Source organism: Hydra viridissima, unplaced genomic scaffold, assembly GCF_058129835.1.
Source record: "Hydra viridissima isolate aposymbiotic clone 2 unplaced genomic scaffold, HvirCarnegie_v1 scaffold_3, whole genome shotgun sequence".
Lineage (NCBI taxonomy): Eukaryota > Metazoa > Cnidaria > Hydrozoa > Anthoathecata > Hydridae > Hydra > Hydra viridissima.
Window position 1 is genome coordinate 16,814,143 of NW_028324302.1, and position 21,813 is coordinate 16,835,955.

At 29.4% G+C, this 21,813-nt stretch overlaps 1 protein-coding gene across 7 annotated transcripts; it reads right to left on the reverse strand.

Annotated features, from left to right (window-relative positions):
• Positions 1-1,450: 1,450 nt before the first annotated feature.
• LOC145180796 (sodium/potassium-transporting ATPase subunit alpha-like) lies at positions 1,451-21,289 on the reverse strand. 7 transcript variants are annotated; one of them, XM_090082209.1, is made up of 16 exons: positions 21,150-21,289; positions 18,156-18,842; positions 17,816-17,982; positions 12,925-13,032; positions 12,380-12,706; positions 10,138-10,323; positions 8,912-9,298; positions 8,519-8,826; positions 7,790-8,094; positions 7,307-7,498; positions 6,990-7,163; positions 4,099-4,287; positions 3,456-3,847; positions 2,096-2,361; positions 1,814-2,007; positions 1,451-1,611 (listed from the first exon to the last, which is right to left on the reverse strand). In XM_090082209.1, the coding sequence occupies exons 4-16, from the start codon at positions 12,952-12,954 to the stop codon at positions 1,583-1,585; spliced, it is 2,979 nt and encodes a 992-aa protein (XP_089938335.1). In that variant the 5' UTR covers positions 12,955-13,032; positions 17,816-17,982; positions 18,156-18,842; positions 21,150-21,289; the 3' UTR covers positions 1,451-1,582. The 7 variants fall into 7 exon arrangements, 4 of the variants coding, with proteins under 4 accessions (XP_089938335.1, XP_089938334.1, XP_089938336.1 ...); XR_016450811.1 differs by having other exon boundaries at positions 3,467-3,847; positions 17,816-18,842; XR_016450810.1 differs by lacking the exons at positions 17,816-17,982; positions 18,156-18,842 and having other exon boundaries at positions 3,467-3,847; positions 21,150-21,286.
• Between the last annotated feature and the right edge of the window lie 524 nt (positions 21,290-21,813).

Here is a 21,813-nt window from a genome sequence, read left to right on the forward strand (position 1 = left end):
TTCAAAATGAAAATCTACAGAAGTTCTGAAAATGTTTCCTGTATTGCGCCACTAAATATTCTTTAATTTAACTTTAAAAAATGAAATGGCGGTATTAGACTACTTTACCCTAATCACGCATACACACACACACACACACACACACACACACACACACACACACACACACACACAGACACACACACACACACAGACACACACAGACACACAGACACACACACACACACACACACACACACACACAGAGTAAACTTCCGGTTATTCGAACTGGAACTTATTTGAATTTCCCGCTTATTCGAAGCAATTTTTCTTCCCTGTGAATTTTTTATAACAAACTAACAAACCCAGTTATTCAAAATTTCGGTTGTTCGAAGTAAATTCTTATTTATTCAAACCTCCCTTAGGAGGTTTGAATAAATGGGAGTTTACTAAATGTGTGTGTGTGTGTATATATATATATGTATATATATATAAGAATACATTGGAATTAAAATAAGATATAGTGTCTGATTGAGCAAATCCGGATACAAAATTCTATAATATTCATAAACTGGAAGTCTGCAGCAATATAATAGATGGAGTTGTTCCCTGGACATGAAACGATTGTGCTGTAGATAGTAAGCATGGGAATTTCGGCCTTCGAAATCGACGAAATTAAACGAAATTCGTGTTTCAATTTCGTATCGAAATTTATATTGAATTTCGAAAGACGAAATTTTTAAACATTACAAATTCACGAATTTCGAAATTAAAACTTATGTTTAATTTCGTGTCAATTTCGTTACTTTCAATGACCCGAAATTATACGAAATTTTTTCGCGAAATTAAACAATCCAAAAAATCGAAATTTCGTTCTCAATTTCGATCCGAAATTGAAACACGAATTTCGTTTAATTTCGTCGATTTCGAAGGCCGAAATTCCCATGCTTAGTAGATAGCTACAAAACTAGTTGACATTTTGTATTATTTATTATATCTCAAGTTATACATGTTACTAAAGTAGTCAAGCAAATGATCTCAATTTCTATATCATCAATCGCGTTATTTTTTAAAATATTAAAATTGCTAATTGAAAAAAAATTGCTAATTTAAATCTACGGTTGTATTTCTGAGAAAGGATATTTTTAACTTGTGAGTTTAGTGCAACTGGTGTAAATAGGAAAAGCATCTACATATGAATGCATGGCTTAGTTATTTTCGGAGAGGATGACCCCATGGAACAAGTTTAAATTTAATGTAAAAGAAACTACTAGTGCTAGGTTACTAATTAATCTATAAAAATTTTAACAGTCGATGACTTCGAAAGTCTGAACGCTTTATATGGGAGCAAATGTACTATCAGGCTCTCTAAGAGAGCGAACGGATAGAAGACAACTAGTAAGAAATGAATTTTATTGGATTATGCAATAAAATTAATAAACCTTTTTTTTTATTAATACAAAACTTTCTAATTTTTAAAATTCTCTAATACAATTTTAAGACATTTTCAATGCAAGAAAAAAAAAATATACAAGATAAAAATAAAAAAATATTTAAAAAGTGACGCAATAAAACAACGCAAGAACACTAAGAGCCAAAACCTCTAATAGAATGTTTCCTTGTCTAGCCAACCTGAAAATAAATGAAAAAGCATTTCATATATGAAAGTAAAAGTAAGTTGCTTTTGACATCTTTATGATATGATCTAATAGTATGTTCTCGTTATCATTTAGTTACTACATTCTATAGATTAATGTAATTGCTTAAATGATGCAAATTTAAACAGATGAAAGAAACAGACTGAACAGATTTATTTCATATTTTAAAAACATACCTCCTGGGTTGCGACGTATTATCAATTTCCTTAGCTCATCTAGTACAATAATCAAAGCGGCATACGGAAGACCTGGCAGCCAATGAACAAATCTAATCGGACGCAAAGCCAAGCCACTGTATAAACCAGGGGTATACTGAAGCAAACAAGTTAGAGCTGTTTCAAAAAACAACCCAAAGTTTAATAGCCAGTTCCTAAACACAAATGCAAGATTTAAAATTAGTTACTACTCGCGTACTTCTTTTATTGTTTGCTCAAAAAATGTTAATCTTAACAACAAACTTCATTCCGTGTTGAAATATCGATAACCGTCTAGTTTTACTGACAATAAGATCACCCCATTGTGTAACAACGATGCAACTGAAGAAGGCTGTCTGAACTGTATATTCCAACTCTTTTCGTTGGTGATAAGTCCATTCACTACCGTAAGAGTCCTCCAGATTATTCACAGTTTGATCGTCCCATTGTTCTCTAAGTCCCATTAAGTACATGGGCCAAAATCCATTTTGACCCATAACAATAAAATAAGTCAAGAAAGCACCAACAGTCTAAAAAAAAAAATGTAATACAAGAGTTTTAAAACACTGGAGTCAGATTGCACTGCAATAAATGCAAAAGAGCTCACCAGCTAAAATCAGCAAAAAAAAAAGTAAATACGAAAAGTTAAACAGCATGTGAACACAAAATCCACACCTCAGTGATAAGAAAATAAGTGATTTTTTTTTGACGCACGGTAAAAGTTCCAAAAAAAACTTTATAATTTATTTGCATATGCACTGCAGATATCTATGAAAATATCAAAATATTCAAAATAACAAGGTCAATGTTCAGATTTTTTTTAGTTGCTGTGTATACTAAAATTACTACTTTTTAACACTTGAGTATTGCTACACATTTAACAAATCAGATTTCTTTATCAAAACAGAAGTAAGATAATAAATAGCAAAAAAAATTTTGTGTGGCATTGATTTCAATAATCAAACCATTGTCACACCATCCTAGTTGCCTCCCTCCCTGGCCTAATTTACTTCAGACCTCACACTATAATGCACCAAACTAATTCAACAAAACTTGATTACTTTATTAAATTTTATAGTAAATTTGATCACTTATTCAGCGTAAAATATTTAAGATAGCTCGCTTCTTTCTAATTGGACAGGAGGTTTGAGGAGCTCTGAATGAACAGGGGGTTTGAGGAGCTCTATACACAGAACTGATTCAAATAGCAATTCTCTTTTAAAGACAGAGAACTAAAAAAAAGCATATTTCAAACTATGTGAGTTTGTGTATTATATATTTGTGCATTTTGGATTGCACAAGGTAGCTGCACCTGGTAACTTAACTACAATTGCATACTAAAATAATTGTAAACTTAATCTTAAAAATATATTATCTCATTTGCTCTTCTGTTAGAGTTTAAGTGATGATATCATTATTAACAATTTCAAATGATATTTTTTCTTAGTTTTTTAATGCATTTTTTAAAAAACCAAATGTCTGAAAAATAATGTTAAATAAAATTTCAAATTTAAACTTGTTTAATCATGTAAAAAGTTATTAACTAATAGTCATAAAAATAAGTTGTTTTATTGAATTTTTAACATAAAACATAACATTTCTTTGAATAAGAAGAAGAAATAACCTCAATAACACCTCTCATAGGATAACATGCAGAAAGAAGGCGTGAGTTGACAAGTTTATCACGAACAGGATCTCTAGGCTTGCGTTCCATGATATCATTTTCAGGTTCTTCATAAGCCAATGAAATGGCAGGAACAATGTCTGTACCAACATCAATGCATAACATTGGGATGGTTCCAAGTGGCAAGGGGATGTTTAGTATAATAAACAGAAGAAACGGAACTAATTCAGGAATATTACTAGTTAAACTGTAGACAATTGCTTTTTTTAAATTATCGAATATTAGACGTCCCTCCTCAACACCAGTGACAATGGAGGCAAAGTTATCATCTAATAGGATCATATCAGCTGCTTGTTTTGATACATCTGATCCTGCAATACCCATTGCAATACCTTTTTAAAAAATTATAAAAATTCTTGATTCATAATTCCTCTAAAATGGACTTAAATCTGTAACAAAAATGATAAGAATGGTAAATAGAATAATAATGATTCAAAAAACAACTGTTGTGTTTTTTTCTTTCTTTCTCACTGCAATAATTTAGATTGGCTAAGTAAGATTAAAACATGGTGGTATATTTCAGGTGTATAAGACAGTATGATATGTCAACATTTAAAATAACAAATCAAAGTATAAAATATACCAATGTCTGCTTTTTTCAAAGCAGGAGAGTCATTAACACCATCCCCAGTAACAGCTACAATTGAGCCAAGACGTTGACATCCTTCTACAATCATAAGCTTTTGTTGAGGTGAAGTGCGAGCAAACACAATCTCAGTATGCTTTTTCAAAACTTCATCAAGCTCATGCTGCTCCATGTCTTTTAATTGAGCTGATAGAAATATAAATTTATGTAAACTTAAAAAAAAATGTATGCCATATATATATACATTCACATGTATACATGAAAAAACAATAATAAATTGTCTCTTATATAACAGCTTGTACTTGTTTTTATTTTTTACTAATTTACATTTTATAATTTAAGGAGAATCTGCTCAGTGTAAAACTTGTGGAAATAGGTTTGCCACAAAGCAATCAAATACTACTGGTTTGCAAAAGCACATCCTAACACAACATAGGAAGTTATTCATCTTTAAACTTTAAAATAAAAAAGATGATGAACAGAGATCACAAGCAGAGGAAGAACTAGACTTAATTGAGGCAGGTCTCTCTGGATCCACAAGGGAGATAAACTTTAAACCACTCACTTCCAGAAGAAGTGTGTGGTTTAAAGGTTATCACAAAAAAGTAACCACTTCAAGATCAGCATTAAAAAGTAGTTGATCATGAGATCATTACTTTGATTGCTACTGAGTACTTGCTATTCAGTTTTTCAGATTCTAAAAACTTTAAAAGATTTATGAATAGAATATTACCTAACAAATTGTGTCTTATTGATCAAGTATCAAATATGGCATGTGCTCTAGACAAGGGTGTCTTTAAGGACTAAATAAGATGGCTCTGTCACATGAAGTCATTACTCAAATCAAAAACTCAACACTGCGCTGTAAAAGAAAATTGAGAGGAACTGAAAGAAGCTTTTGATAAAGCCAGCTCACTCACCACCAGGTTTCAAAATTCAACAGCCTTTAGTGCTTAGTTGAAAAATCTTTTTGCATGTTACATGTGAATTATTTCAAAATACTCTCCACAGTAACCATGAGATGGGAAAGTCATCACAACATGTTGCACCCCATTCTTTGACTGAAAGTCCCACTCATCTACTTATGAAATACAGAAGGTGATGGTTGGAAGAACACCGCAGCTACAGATGAACAATTCCTATTCTTTGAAACTATTGTTCCAGTTCTAAATTTAGTTATTAGTTCTTTTATTGACACAGATCCAAATTAATGTCACAAATTGACAACCACCCAAATCCAAAGAATACTTTAAGAATTTGTCATCATCTGCCTCAAGCTCTAATAGTAATAATGCTGGTGAGGACTCCGATGCTGGCAATTTGGAAGATGAATTTAGAGAAGAAGATGAATTTAGAGTTATCTTAGCAAACAAAAAGGACAAGGAAGACAATAACTCGCTTCAGGCACTCAAAAATCCACCTATTAAAAAGGAAAGGCCAACTGCCAAAAAATAAAAAGGCCCAAGCAAGAGGTAATGCTGACATTTTGGCATGGTGGAAGCACCATACAACTGAACTGTCTATCCTTTCAATTGTTGCAAGATCCTGGTTGGCAATTCCACTAATCTCTGAATCATCTGAAAAGACATTTTCTGCTTCCGATAAGGGTCTGCGTATCATTTTATTTCCATATCGTTATCATTCTGATATGATACCGGAAAAATCATCGGAAAGACAAGAGTTCCAGTATATACCAAGAATTAAACTAACTACAATACTGGTTAAAATTTTTATAACAATATTACTTTGTAATCATTCCAATGACACTGTTTTTTTTTCGATATCATATCGGTATGATAATGATATGGAAATTAAACAATACGCAGACCCTTAGCTTTCGGCCTTGTCATCACTGATTGTAGATACAGTTTCAACAGTGACAAGGCAGACAGACTTGTTTTTTTAATGTAGAAATATTCCACTCTTGAGAATCATGTTTAAAAATGGCCAAAAAAACCAGAAGCAGACTTTTCAGGACCCACATTAATAAAAGAAACTCCTCAAATATCAACAAATATACAATAAAGAAAAAAACAAATGAAAGACAGCCTAAGTCTTCTAGATGGTTAAAAAGCTAAACCTCCAAAAAAGCTTACTTATATATTGTTCATAATAAACTCACAAATGCACATTTTTTCTTTTTTTCTTATCAATATCAAATGAGACTATGCGACCATTCAATATCATTATTGACATTAGTGTATAAGCAATGCAACACCATGAGACCATCCCTATCAGTATTGTCTTAAATGATACCAATTATCTAGTGCTTAATATTAGAAGCACTCCTTTACTTACACTCATAACACATAAGTCAGATTGCTTAGGGATTCCATTTTTTGTGAATCATTCTTTGCAAGCTAGCTTAAAGCAGCTTGCTTGCATAGTTATTAAAAACTTAAGATATGTAACTACTATCAAATTTTGAATAAAGATGTCATATCTGATTTTGAATAAAGGGTATATTTTTATAAAAGTGTGAACAAGTTTAAAAAGTTTGATGTTAATCGACAAAGCATAAAGATTTTGACTTTATTGTCTCTTTGTTAAGGATTTTGATTATTTAGCATCTCAAGTCATAACTCAAAATAATCTAAATAGTACAACCAATTTATGTGGTTTTAGTAAGTAACCATATAAGAATAACACTATAGTAATTATAACAATATTTATGCAGAACTGTAAAATTAATATTTTACATCACATAAAAAAACAAAACACAGTCATCAGAAAAATGAAAAATAAGTTAAATATTGTGAACATCACATAATTCCAACAGCTGAGAGTGAGGTAACAGCTTGCTGAGAGTGAGGTAACAACTAATATAGATTTAATATTATTGGGATACTATTTATTTACAACAAGATTTAAAATCTTTAAGAACCTACCACCATTGACTATGCAAGCTGTTACATCATCTTTATTGACTTGTTCAACTGAAATATTTAATCTCTCAGCTATGTCTTCAACAGTGTCATTTCCCTCAGAAATAATTCCAACACTTTTAGCTATAGCTTTAGCTGTGATGGGATGATCACCTGTTACCATGATAATCTTGATACCTGAAATGAAGCATATTTATATACAATTCAGCTGAGATTTAAATTTTCTTTTAAGTATTCTAAGCAAAAGGTAATTTCATATAAGACAAAAGGTTATCAATAATTAGGGCACAAGGATCTAAGGTTTCAATTACTTTACCCACCAGCATTCCTGCATTTACTGACAGCATCTGGTACAGCAGCTCTGGGGGGATCAAGCATGCTCATCAAACCAATAAAACATAAGTTTTCCAGCTGAAAGTTTGGCTCTTCAGTGTTGAACTCATACCCTTTAGGATACTGGTCAGTAGGCAGAAAGAAGTGAGCAAATCCTAAAACCCGCTCACCAAAGCCACCTATAAAAGTAATAACAGTTTTTTTTTTAAAAAAAAAAGAAAGAAGAAGAAAAAATTTTAGTAAATTTCATAGATTTTAAGTTCAAATCAAATTTGTTTCACTTTAGTCCACACACTTTTAAACTCTCTCATTCAATAAAGTTTTTAAAAAATTATCAAACTTAACTAAATCAATCTCCACAGATGAAAAAGTCTTGCTTATTAATTACAGATGTTTAAGCGGAGATATTACTGAAGATATGATACTATATTAGCTCAAAGGTAGACAAAAGAGAGAAAACTTCAACAAACCTAGAGAAGCATAAGCCTTGTTAAACATATCAATAAAGTCTTCATCAATTGGTTGTTCTTTTCCATCAATCAGAGTTGTAGAGCATCTTTCCAAGATTCTTTCGGGTGCACCTTTCATAACAAGAATATAACGTGGATCACTTTGATCCTCTTGCTCATGAATGGAGACCTGGTATTTAGTAGCTGAGTTAAAAGGAATTTCTGCAATTTTTTTGTTTTTAACCCGTGTGTTAATTACATTTCCAACAGTGTTTTCAATAAACTTTAGAATAGCAATTTCTGATGCATCTCCAGCACACTCTCTTCTACGAATAAAAGTTCAACCAAAAGGTGAATTTTATGATTAAATTAAATAGAGAGTTAGAGCAATAAAAAATATATTAAAAAATATTGACATAAAAAATTATAAAATGTTAACATAAATTAAACAATTTTTAAAATACTGACATGAAATTAAACAATATATAAAATACTTACATAAATTAGATAAATTATAAAAAGTTACATATCTTTTTTATTCAATTTAAATTCATAAATTAATAAGACTGAATTGAGATAATCTAAAATATCTGAAATTAGTTAAACTATCTTTTACATACAAAAACATTGATTGTTGATATCGTAAAAACTTAAATTGCACCAAAAATAAATCATTTTCTTTTTCTGATGCTTTAAAACTTACTAAAACAGCCTTAAAACTTTTTATCAGACATTTAAAACTATGGTAACCTCATTATAGGAATATCATCTTGATTGCTTTTAAAGTCAGCTTTACTACATAATGCACCAATTCTTGAAAGTGCATGCCATGTTGTTGAGTTTTGTTGCTGATAAAAACCAAAATGATTTTCTGAAGTATTTATCTCAACAATGTGATGATCAAACCAAACATGAGAAACAGTCATGCGATTTTGTGTCAGAGTTCCAGTTTTATCAGAGCAGATTACAGAAGTACTTCCAAGTGTTTCAACGGCTTGTAAGTGCTTTACTAGACAATTTTTCTTAGCCATTTTTTTTGCTGTTAGGGTGAGACAAACCTAAAAACAAATAAAAAAAAAGAGTAAAAGCAAAATGACGATAGATAATTTTTGTACACACTAAGAATAAACATAATGTTCTTACAGTGACAGTACAAAGAAGACCTTCTGGAACATTTGATACAATAACTGCAATAAGATAAATAATGGACGTTAACCAATTATAGCCCATTCCTAAGGAAATGATAAAAAAGAGTACACCGAAGAAAACTGCTAAACCAGTAATGATGTGGATGAAATGTTCAAGTTCAATGGCAAGTGGTGTTCTTGCATTTTCTAGTCCTGATGCAAGATTAGCAATTCGACCCATAATAGTATTGCTCCCAGTTTTAACAACAACTCCAATTCCATTTCCTTCAACAACATTAGTAGAAAAAAAACCAAGATTTTTTGTCTCAATAGGGTTGTCAGAAGTGCATTCGACACATCGAGATTGGGGCTCTGATTCACCAGTCAATGAAGAATTGTCGACCTACAAAAATACAATTAAAAAAATAAATGATTTAGGATTTAAATAAGACTGACAAGCTTTGATCCAACATTAAAATCTCTTAATAATCAAAAATCTCTTCAAGAAGAAAAAAGACATAGAGTAGCAATTGAAGACTTTATTTTAAAGAAAGAATTTTTATTCAGAAAATTTACAACTTTCAATTATTCTTTAAGTTAAAGATTTATCAAGAGATTTCATAAACTGGATTGTGCGAGAATTTTCATTAAGAGAACTTCTTTTAAACTGGATTGTACGAGAACTTTCATTAAGAGAACTTCTTTTAAACTGGATTGTGCGAGAACTTTCATTAAGAGAACTTCTTTTAAACTGGATTGTGCGAGAACTTTCATTAAGAGAACTTCTTTTAAACTAGATTGTGCGAGAACTTTCATTAAGAGAACTTCTTTTAAACTGGATTGTGCGAGAACTTTCATTAAGAGAACTTCTTTTAAACTGGATTGTGCGAGAACTTTCATTAAGAGAACTTCTTTTAAACTGGATTGTGCGAGAACTTTCATTAAGAGAACTTCTTTTAAACTGGATTGTGCGAGAACTTTCATTAAGAGAACTTCTTTTACTTATAGCAACATAGTTGAGAATGTTTTATTGATATAAAAAACTTTTCAACAAAATTTTTCAATAGGTAAATTTAATGAACCATCTGATTTCTTTATTCATTAAAATGATCAAAAATATTGATTTAAGGATCAATAAAAATGTCTTTAAAAAAAAACATTTAGTTTAACTGTTTTATACTGGGAAAAAAACAAATATAAACAGGATATCTTTCATCAGTTGTACAAAAATTTTATACTTGCCTTTATTCCTTTAGACTCAACAATACGAATATCAGCAGGAATTCTGTCACCAGTTTTTATAAAAACAATGTCTCCTAACACACAATGTTCAGAACTTATAGTTGTTTTCACACCATTACGCAACACAGTAGCTTCCTGAGGAATCAGTTTTTTAAAGCTCTCCATGATCTTTGAACTTTTTGCTTCCTAAATGAAAAAAAAAAAAAAGAAAAGAAAATGATTATGGTGTCTGAAATGCAAAACAAGTAGAAACTCAGTAAAAAACACGTCATTTTGTAGATGGCTACAGCCAGCATACCTTGAATATTTCAAGACAAAAAACTAAACTTAAGTTATACGAATGGTCAATGTTAATTTGTTTGATATAATTTAAAATCCAAAGTTTTAAACAGTTTTTAAGATTATATTTTAAAGAAAAATTTAATTGAAAAAGTTTACAAATTCAATTTTTATCTAGTTCATTTAACTATGCTTTGTCCATAACATGTTAAAAAGTTAAAAGTTTTAAATGAATTTTCGAATTTTTGAAAGGTGAACTCACAAAACTTTTTAAATAATTAAAATAGTTTATTAAAATTATGTGTATTTGTTGTAACTATAGTCTAACAAATGAGCAAATTTTAATGGAATCAATATTTTAATGAACACTCCTTAACAAGGTCAACCATTTTTAAAGAGCTAAATTATCTGCAAATTTAACTAGCAAGTATTTATTTTTTAACATTAAATATCAATTAATTTTAAATGATAGATTAAAGAAATTTTTAGCATTGCAATCTTCTTTGTTGACTTTGAATCTGTTGATAAAAATGCTAACTTTGTTTTTAATAAAACTCAACAATTCATATACAATGGTGATGATACTTGTATTTCTGGAGATTCACATAAATTAATTTGATATGTCATCTATGACTAAATAAGCTTGATGAAATAATTCCTTGCTCATTCATGTGCATACTGTAAAGAAAAAGAATGGCCTTTTGTTTTGAATGCTAACTTTGTTTTTAATAAAACTCAACAATTCATATACAATGGTAATGATACTTGTATTTCTGGAGATTCACATAAATTAATTTGATATGTCATCTATGACTAAATAAGCTTGATGAAATAATTCCTTGCTCATTCATGTGCATACTGTTAAGAAAAAGAATGGCTTTTTGTTTTGAATAAGAATGTTGATGTAAATGTCCAGTGTCTGTATCTAAATAATATTATGCGTAAAGTGGAGTCACCATCGTCTTGTAACACCATCATCTTGAATCAATTTTTTGATAACAATTGTGGAAGCTTTAAAATTGTTAAGAAATTTAATTTAGTTTTACTTTTAAATTTTATTTATTTCACTACAATTTTCTGGATACTCAAAACTTTTAGAGCGCATAAAAAGCCCAAATATTTTACCAAAGTGATAATTCTGACCTTTTATCATCCTCTAATATTTTAATGGTTTTACCTCAAATAAAACACTACTGTTTTCATAAAATTAAATATATCAAGAATGATGTGCAATTAGTTTTAAAATTTAAAAAAATGTTAGTCATAAGTGTCTGGGGCAATGAATCTTTGTTACATCAGCCATTTTACATTTTCTACCATTTTCAGAATGATATACCCTGTTTACATTTAATAAATTTATATTTCTGAACTTTTCTAATGTAAAAAAAAAAACTGTATGTATCTTCTTTCAGAATACAGTTTTTTTTTTAAAAAAAAAAAAGAAAAATACTATAGGAATTTTCACTTTAGAAAATTATTATTGAGGATTATTGTGATTCAAATATTAAAAAATAACCAACTTTGTAAATAATTTATAAAAATACACCATAAGTGATTTGTACAGTACTTCATGTTCAATACCAGAATAGAAATTATCTGGATCAGAGAATATATAGACAAGATTTGATTGTAAATAGTTTAAAATTGAATTTTTCAGGATTTGCTCCACTTATAGATACATATGATGTGAGAAAAACATGAAGAATTTCATACCAAAGGGCCATTATTTGGTTATATTGGCTAAAATGTCCTTATAGCATTCACACTTTTTAAATATCAAGAAACAATATTTCAGAACAATTATGAAAAGATCTATCAACAAATAAGAAAGAATATTTAGAAGTTAAATTAGAAACACATGCAGACCTTAAGATAAAACTTTGTTGCTAAGTACTGTAAAAGTTATTTTATTGCTTTGATTTTATTTGTTTACTTTAAAACAATGTAACTATCTTTTGCTCACCTGATAGTATGTGAACATAGCACTGACAAGAACAACAACTGCCACTGCAATGCCCAGATAAAGTTCATCATAGCTTGGTTCTTTTTCGTTTGTAACCCGAATAATGGTGACAATCCAACAAAGAATAGCCCCAGCCCACAGCAGCAATGCAAAACCGTTTGACATTTGCATTAAAAACTTAACCAACTCAGATCTACCTTTAGGAGCCTGAAGACCATTTATCCCATCACGCTTTAAATTTCTATCAACAATGTCAGAACTCAATCCTCTATCTAGACTTGTTTCTAGTTTTTGTAACAAATCATTGAGATCCATAGTATGTTCAGTCTATGAAAAATAACTTAATCAATAATGTTTTGAAAACTGAGATTAATTCATTTTAATTTAGTTTATAGTGCATAAAAATATTTTATTGATTTAAATTTCTTTAATCTATTTTCTTGTTTGGTGATATATTTAGCAATCAAAAACAAGTTTTAGAGCCTAAAAAATTGTTTGTTAAAGTAATATTTCTACCATTTCTAGTAGTAAATTAATATTTTTACCATTTCTAGCTCAGTTTTGAGCTCCTCCATGTCATTCTCTTTACTTTCTTTTTTACTGAAATGCTTTCTTGCTTTGTTTTTATCATGGTTAGAGCCATTACTTTCGCTCTAAATGAAAATAATATAAATGAGTACAAACCCTATTCTTGTTTATTATGATTGTGCACCTTTATGTTGGGTGAACTAGTAGAGAGGGGGGGGGGATTAAGTCTAAATTTTTATCTATGTATTGTTTACATCTAGGTTTTAGTAACAAAAATATATATAATACATATTAAGATTGTTAAAAACATATATAATTTTTATACACCAACGATGTTTTTTTTAAAATGCTCATATACTCCCCAAAGACTGCATATAAAGCACAACTTATTCACCATCTTTGATATGGTGAACAGATATTGATAGAGTAATTTGTTTTTTCCAGCAAAACTTATACTTAATTATAAAGTTGGTAGAAAATAGTTATTTTTGGTTTGCTTTCTGAATTCTAGTCTCAAGTTTAGCTTGGCATTATCAAATCAAGTTTGATCTGGTGAATGCCAAGTAGAAGCAGGAGTTTATCATTTTTAATTAGCACAGCATTTCTTCAGATATCATCATACCCAAATCTTCGTTATGTGCAACATAATACTGTTCTATTAAATACAGAATATGTTGCATAGCAGCAACACCTTTTTGCTTACCTTATATCACAGATGTTTTGCCTGAGGTGAACATCATAATGTCCTGTTTATTAAGATTGTTAAAATTCCTTTGTCTCAAATATACATTTTGCATTACAAAATGAAATTTGATTATTCCAGCAAAGTACTTTTTGTAGCATTGCTTGGTATCGTTGATATTTTATATACAAAAATAATTATTTATTTACAGAATAATCTGAACTTTTATTAACAATCAAAGTATGGAAATCAGAACTCTTTATTTTCTCTCGTGACACTACCTTTTACAACTGCATCAATACAAACATTTAATTTGTTAGCATAATTACCTCAACAATTTTTGAGAATCTTTACGTACTTTTCCATGTGATTATGAAAAGCCCGAACAGAATTTTTTAGATATAATCATTGATATTGCTACTAAAGTCACAACTTCCTCATCTGCAATGATTTTTAACTTACGCATAGATCCCAAATAAACTTATTGAAAGAGATACCGTAGAATAAGCCATTTTCTATTGATTATAAACTTTTCCTGTTGCAAAATTTTACTTCAGCAAAGAACTTGCACGTACTAGACTACGCATAAATACAGAACAGACATGTTTTCATCAATAAAAAAAACCTCAAACCTTGAAATTTGAAGAGCAATGTTGCGGCCTATTATTTCTAATAATCAAAGTTGTAATTTTTGAAAACGGTTAGAAAAAGATTTTCGGCGTTAGTTCCGAAGGAGTAAGTTGATGAAGGATGAAGTTGATTTGTACGATGCAATTTAACAAACCGTAAAAAGTCTAGACGTTTTTTTCTAACGTTTCTGTTCCTTGAACTTAATTGCGAAGGACATTAGAAAGAACCTCGTGACCAGATGTTCTTTAACAAATGCTGCCACACTCTAACTAAATTGCTGGAATAACTTCGGTGATATCAACGTAAGGAAATCACTAGTTATTACAACTTCTGACCTTTATGACGAAATTGCTATGACCCGAGTAGTTACTTTAATAATATAGCGCGTATTGTCTTCAATTCAGAAATAAAATGTTTTCAGAATCTATAGGATGAAATGAATGCAAAGGAAGTAAATACTCTGACAAAAAAACTAAAATCTTACACTGAATTTCTCATTAAATATTTAATGCAGTTTATAATTTTTTTAAACCTAGGAAAAGGAACTAGATTATCTTGTACAACAACAATAATGAAAGATAAAAAATTGACGATAAAAAAAAAGATAAAATGAAAATTGATGAAGAGACTGCTCAAACCAGTGGAGGCTTATTAACTCTTAACTTATAAATTTTCTTTCTGCGTCTGAAAGGATAGTTATTAACACAAATTTAACACGGTTAAATATATATCTATAACTGGAAGGCCTTTGCATAAATAACATATCTCCTTAAATCAAATGAAAACAAACATTCTGCAATTAAAATAATAAAAAAAGAGAAATTCCCTAATGTTAAGTGCATTATGATTGTAGAAATAAAAAAAAGCTGCATCTCAGTTACAAATACTTAAAAAACTCTTGTACTTTACAAAAGTCAAATTGAAAGTGGAATTGTATATCTAGAATTACGGAAACACGGACAAAAACTAAAGGCAGATAGAAGTTTCACAATGTAAGATTGTTTACGGCCGCTTGGATTGAAATTCCTTATTCCAGTATTTTTTCTAAGTTACAAGCATTTTAAAGAGGCCGAGATGATATTAGGTCAACAAACCGCTAGTAAAAGATGTTAAACATATGAATCAAAAGCTTAAATATGTTCATCTATTGGTTTTGTTCTGCTAAACAAAATATCTGGACAAGAGAAGAATAATGACAAATTGTTTACTAATATTATGATATTATACAATAAATTATGATACAGAATAATAGTTATATATATATATATATATATATTAGAGTCATAACATTTTTACAGCCTAATGTTCCTGTAGCTTAGTGTGAGCTTTTTCATTAGTAAAATGAAACGAAACGTCATTTCAATATATTTTTGAGAATGTCATCCCGAAAACAAGAAATACATTTTGCACATGTATTACCTAACATGCAACATTATCAAACAACATTAACAGAGTTCAAAAATGTCTCGTGTATAATGCGCACTCTACAATGTTTATCACTATTTACTGCTTAGAAGAAATCTAACATATATACATGCATATATATATATATATATATATATATATATATATATATATATATATATATATATATATATATATATATATATATATATATATATATATACATACATACAACGCTGCTCAAGCATACACAACATACAACGCTGCTCAAAAGTTTAGCACTCAACTGAATTAAATTTACTTTTTTTCTCTAGAGCTTGAAAAAATAGAAAAGTTTTTTAGTTAATTCAAATACAAAATTTATTTTTTAGAATATTTAGTTTTTTTTGAGATAGAGAGAAAAATAAATAAATAAAAGCAATTAAAAAAACTATTACATTTTTTATAAGAAATTAATCATGAATAAAATAAGAAAAACAAAAGCTGCTCATAAGTTTAGCACGCTGACTCTCCTTAAAGCTTTTATCATTTTATTACGGAGAAAGTTGCATCATTGTAAATTAAACTCTCCTTTTTAATGAAATATTAAAAAAAATTAATATGCAGTATTTTAAAAGTTCCTTATGATATTTAGATTTTAAAAGTTCGTTTTAAATTAGTTCATCATTTTTGTTTAATTTTTGTCTGAAAATTTGCCACGCGAAAAAAAGCAAGAAATCAAACAGCGTATTTTTTGCCTTAATATGGGAGGTCACTCTAATATTGACATATCTCTAATTTTAAAGTGTTTCATCTTTATGTGTTAGAGCTATTGCCAAATTTAACAAAACTGGTAGTAATGCTGAGAAACAGCGTTCTGGACGACCAATAATGACAAGTATAACTGATGATAATTCTATTTATAGAATCGGCAGAAAAAATCCTAGATACTCAGTGAAACAGATTGCATAAGAAGTAAACCTCACATTTAAAAATCAAATATCAATTCAAAAAATTGATAGAAGATTAATAAACCGTAAACTGTGGGGCTATGTTGTTGCCAGAAAGTCATTGTTAAAACCAACAGACCGTCTAAAACGAATTAAATTTTTCTAAAGCAATTTTAAAATTGATTAATTATATTGAAGAAGAATTGTTTTTAGTGATGAACCAAACTACATCGTCCTAAGTTGTAAGAAAAAAGTGATTGTCCGTAGGCACAACAATGAAAAGTATAATAGTCGCTTTATTGTACCAAGGCCACAAGGTGGAGGTGGCTCAGTTGGTATTTGGGGCTGCATCACATATGATGGCCCAGGTTACACATAAAAAAGATGCATTGACACCTTTTTTGGTAACGAGCTAGAGTGAATGCTTTATCATGACAACGCTCCATGCCATAATGTGAAATCTGTAACAGAATGATTTGAGCAAAACAATATCAAGATACTTCAGTGGCTAGCTAGATCACCTGATCTGAATCCAATTGAAAATGTTTGGACCGTGGTGGACCGAATACTAACAAAAGAACCAGTAACTTCGGCTGAAGATCTGAGAGAAAATTTTAAAGAGTCGTTTAACGGTTTAACAGTTGAACATTGTTGTACATTCTTCAATTCTGTAAGAAGAAGATGAACGTTATGCATAAAAAATAGAGGTGGGCACATTCCTTTTAAAGATTCGGCCTAAAAACCACTTCAAAACCAAGCATGCTAAACTTATGACGATTTTTTTTTTCTTATTTTATGTATAATTTTTTCTTATTTTATTTAATTTCTTCCAAAAAATTTAATTGTTTTTCTTTATTGTTTTTCTTTTTTTTTTCTCTCAACATATTTTAAATATTTTAAAAAGTAAATTTTGTATTTGAATTATATAAAAACTTTACCTTTTCTTCTATTTTTTAAGCTCTAAAGAAAAAAAGTAAATTCAATTCAGCTACGAGCTAAACTTTTGAGCAGCATTGTATACTAGATTTATATTATATTCTATATTAGATTTATATAAATATATAGTAATATTAAACACTGCCAACAACACATTGGCAGTGTATAAAGCACAAAAATATACCAAATTCAACATCCTGTTCCTTGTTGCATTTGAACCTGATTATAATAACTGATTTGTTTACTGAAATATTTCTGCTTTTTTTTGAAAATACTATAGATGGCTTTTTTTGAAATAAAACGTAAAATTTTTGGGTTCAATATTACTATATTCTTCCCTGCGCTTTACTTCAGGTGATCCAACAACACAGTTATGTGTCAAACCACATTCTATATATGATACTGTCATAATGTTTTTGTAATGTTTTATTGCTACAGGTGCCCAGCCATTGTCAGTTGGTCTATACTATCTTATGATGCATTGAAAGATAGGTCTAAAAAGAGAAATTTAAAAAAGCATATTTTATCTAGAGTGCAAATCTTTTATATTTCAGCACGTTGTAATTCCAAAATACAACTAATTTATAAATAAAAGAATAGTTGTAAGAGCAATTTTATACGTTAGAAAAGTATTAGGTACAAAATTTGAATTTAATGAACAACTAACCAAGCTCAAGATCAGGAATTGCTTCAGTTTCTAAAGTTTTTTGTACAAAAATTCCTCCTGGTTTAGATAAGTTAAGAGCCATTTTCATTTGAATTATAAATTGCTTTTAAATGTTACCGAATTTTGTGTTGCATTCAACGTAGAACTAAAGCCTTGATTTCATTTGTGGCAATTAATGACCTATGGTTGCTTCAGGAGTTCTTGAAAGGCGCTTTACCAAGAAATCATTACTTTCCTTTAAGAGTCTAATCAAGGCAACAAATGAAAACCAATTAGGCAATTTTAACCGTAAAAATTTTCTAATTGTTTTCCATTTATCGCCTATGCTTCTGTGAAAACTTGCAACGGCCCATAATTATCTCTGAGTTTAGGCAACTATAGGCTATCATTTGCTATACTTACCTAAACTTAAAAAAACTTTTTTTATAAAAGATAAACATTTATTAACAAAAACATTAAGAATGTAATAAACGTGATCACTATAAAAATATATGATTTGACAAGATGAATAATATCTTTTGGCATCATTCCGAAACCTAAATCTGCCCAAAGACAGATTTCCTTTTACGCTGCAACTCTTTTTCATTACGTTTTTTATTTAACATCGACTTGAGGGTATAGTGTTTCTTTACCAATTGAACTTCTTGTAAAGCAACATGTTCCCCAAAATATTTAGTTCTAAGAATTCTAAATCAAAAGGTTTACTTCTATCAGTGACCTAAAAATGAAAAATAGTTATTAATTTATCATGACAATACTAGTTAGCTAAAAAAAAAACCTTTTTAGTGACAAAATGGTGTTTTTCGATAAGGTAAAAAGAAACCAAAGTTACTGCACCAACACCATTAACCCGTCAATCGAAAGTTTGTACCAAGTTGTGATAAAATTATTTAGATGAATTTAATGGTTTGCCATATTTTTAACAAGCCCCGTTTTTATTCTGTAGTTTTAATTGTCACAATGCTTGATGTTTATGTGTTTTATGGCTTATTTTTACGATTAAAACGTGGCATGTTATGTAAGCTAGTTTATCGAAGATGAAAAAGTAAACTCTTAACATACCATGCCCCATGTTATTATCGCTCTGATTGTTTTAAAAATTTCAAAAGAAATATTTTTATTATATTTTGAAAAAAAAAAAAAGATTTACTTAAAATCTTAAGACTTAAAATTCAATTTTAATTCTATTGTAAATCTTCAATTTTCATTTTTCAGTTTTCATTTTTCACAGTTTCACTTTTTCAGGGATGCTTGAAGGGAATGAGAACAGATTTCCATGAGTCATGTACCATTCTCACCAAATAAAACTTTTGGAATCGTGTTAGTTAACAAGCACGGATTTTTCTTGAAGAGTTAAGTTTTTTTTTAAAGAAATATCTGTAGCTATAGAGGTTCACCTGGAAATGAATGGTAACTAGTATTTAAAAAGGTGTATTCGTAACTTGGGAGGTGTCAACCTACGACCATAATTTGAATACTTACGCTAAAAACAATCATTCCCCTCTGTTTTTGTAGATAACATTCAGCAAAGATATTTGACATTAATTTGAATTTTATAAAACGGCTGGTAATGGATGTAAATGAACCGTATGAAATTATTGATAAGGATACTGATCATTTACTTAACATATGATTTAAAGGAAAGAAAATGTTTTATCGAATGATTTAGACCAAGAACAAACTTTAAGTCCACCAAATGCTTAATTTTCCTTAGTTTCATAAAGCTAAGACTCATCTCCAACCTAGCTGCAAAATAGATATTCTTTCACAAGACTTTTTCGTCTTTGGACCACCTATTTGAACCAGATTATCTCAGCTTTACTACTGTGATTGAGATGAACAGATTCGAACTGAGTATATTACCATTGGTAATATAAGAGAAATCGGCAAATTCAAGAATAACTGTTAACAACAGGTATGTTTTAAAACACAACACATTTACTTTTCTTGGAATAAACACTCTATTTTCAGGAATAGGGTTATGGTCATTCACTATAGAAACCAGCACAAAATACCTGCGCAATAATTCGGAAAATACCTAGCTAGATTATAAAATTTTAAATGTGTTCATTGGAATTACAAGTTAAGTCTATTTCTAAACTTAAGCAAACTTCACAGAAAGTTTCTGAATTGTTGCAACTTTAGCTCGATCAAGGCCTACTTTCAAATTTAAAGTAACCCCATACTCAGAAATGTCTACATATTTGGTCTGCCGACAAACTGAGATCAAACGAAATTGCATGCAAAGGAAATCTTTTACAATCCTCATCATCAAATATATTCTAAACTTAAACTATTAAAGAACCTTTCTGAAATAGACTTTACTACTCTACTTATCCCAGTTAACATTTCGTTCACGACCTGTTTTCATCAAAGTAATGAGTAAAACCCAGGGTTGCAAAACATTATAATTGAAAAGACACCAAAAAATAAATGGGATAAAAAAAAAAAAGATTATAGTAATATTGGTTTGATGCAATATTAGGTTAGACGCAATAGTTGGTTGACGCAAGGTTCTTCCACAACTATTTCTTCTGGAATTTATTTCTTAAGATATTAAATGTCAACTTGGTTTATTTTCCTTCAGCATCCTTTACGTTTAATTGTTAACTTTAAGATATTAAGTTTAACATGAATTAATTTGTGAACTACTTTCAAAAGCTGCATTCTTAGATGTTCCGCAGCGAAACAAAGAATTTAGAATCCCTAAGTTTTTCATCACTTTTTTAAATCGACATGTCCTTCGCGCTTTTAATAGTTAAAAAATTTTCCGTTGTTAAAACTGCGGACAAACTTAAAAAAGCTTTGCAAAATAATTCCAACAAAATGAAAAAAGCAATTGTTAAGAACAATTATACGACAACTTTTCCAGAATTATTACTGGAAAAAAAAAATAAAAAAAATAAAAATAAATAAATAAATAATAATAATAATAGTAATAAAAATAAAAATAAAATACTTCAAATCAAGATTAAAATAATTTAACTAAATTACCATTTTTAGTTTCTTTAACTTTAAGAGCGTCTTCCCTCTCACTCGAGTCTAACTTAACTCAATAGTAAGCTAAAAGTGTGCGATAAAAACCATTAAAATGACGTATTACAAAATCCAAAGCGTGTTTTAAAATGTTTTTAATTGATTCTGGAAAATCAGGTATAGCGCAAAATGTAACAATTAGAAAGTCCCAATAATTGGACCATGACATATAATTGAACGCAAAATGCATTTTGGGACATAATTGTCAGTTAATCAAGTTTTAAATGTCACATGCTTCGTCATGAGCTTGAACCGTGATAGTAATAATTACAATTGAGCTACCATTTATTCACGAGAAATATGAGATTAAACTTTTAACTGTGAGGTTGCAAAATATTTTTGTGAAGTTAAAGAGCGCCTTAATACAATTTTAACATTTTAAATTTACTAAAATAAAGAAGGACCGAAACCAAAAGACATGTAAAATATTTACATGATAAAATAAACTGCCATTTCTTCTTACAAAATATAATATTTTGATAAGAAAAAAAAAAAAAATGTTTTAAAAAAGTTAGCGTCCTATGCTTTTTAGTTTTAATACTTTGCTAATATCTTTTGAATGCCTTAGATATTACGATGACGTATGTAGTAAATTCCCTTAAGTTTTGAAAAAAAAAACAAG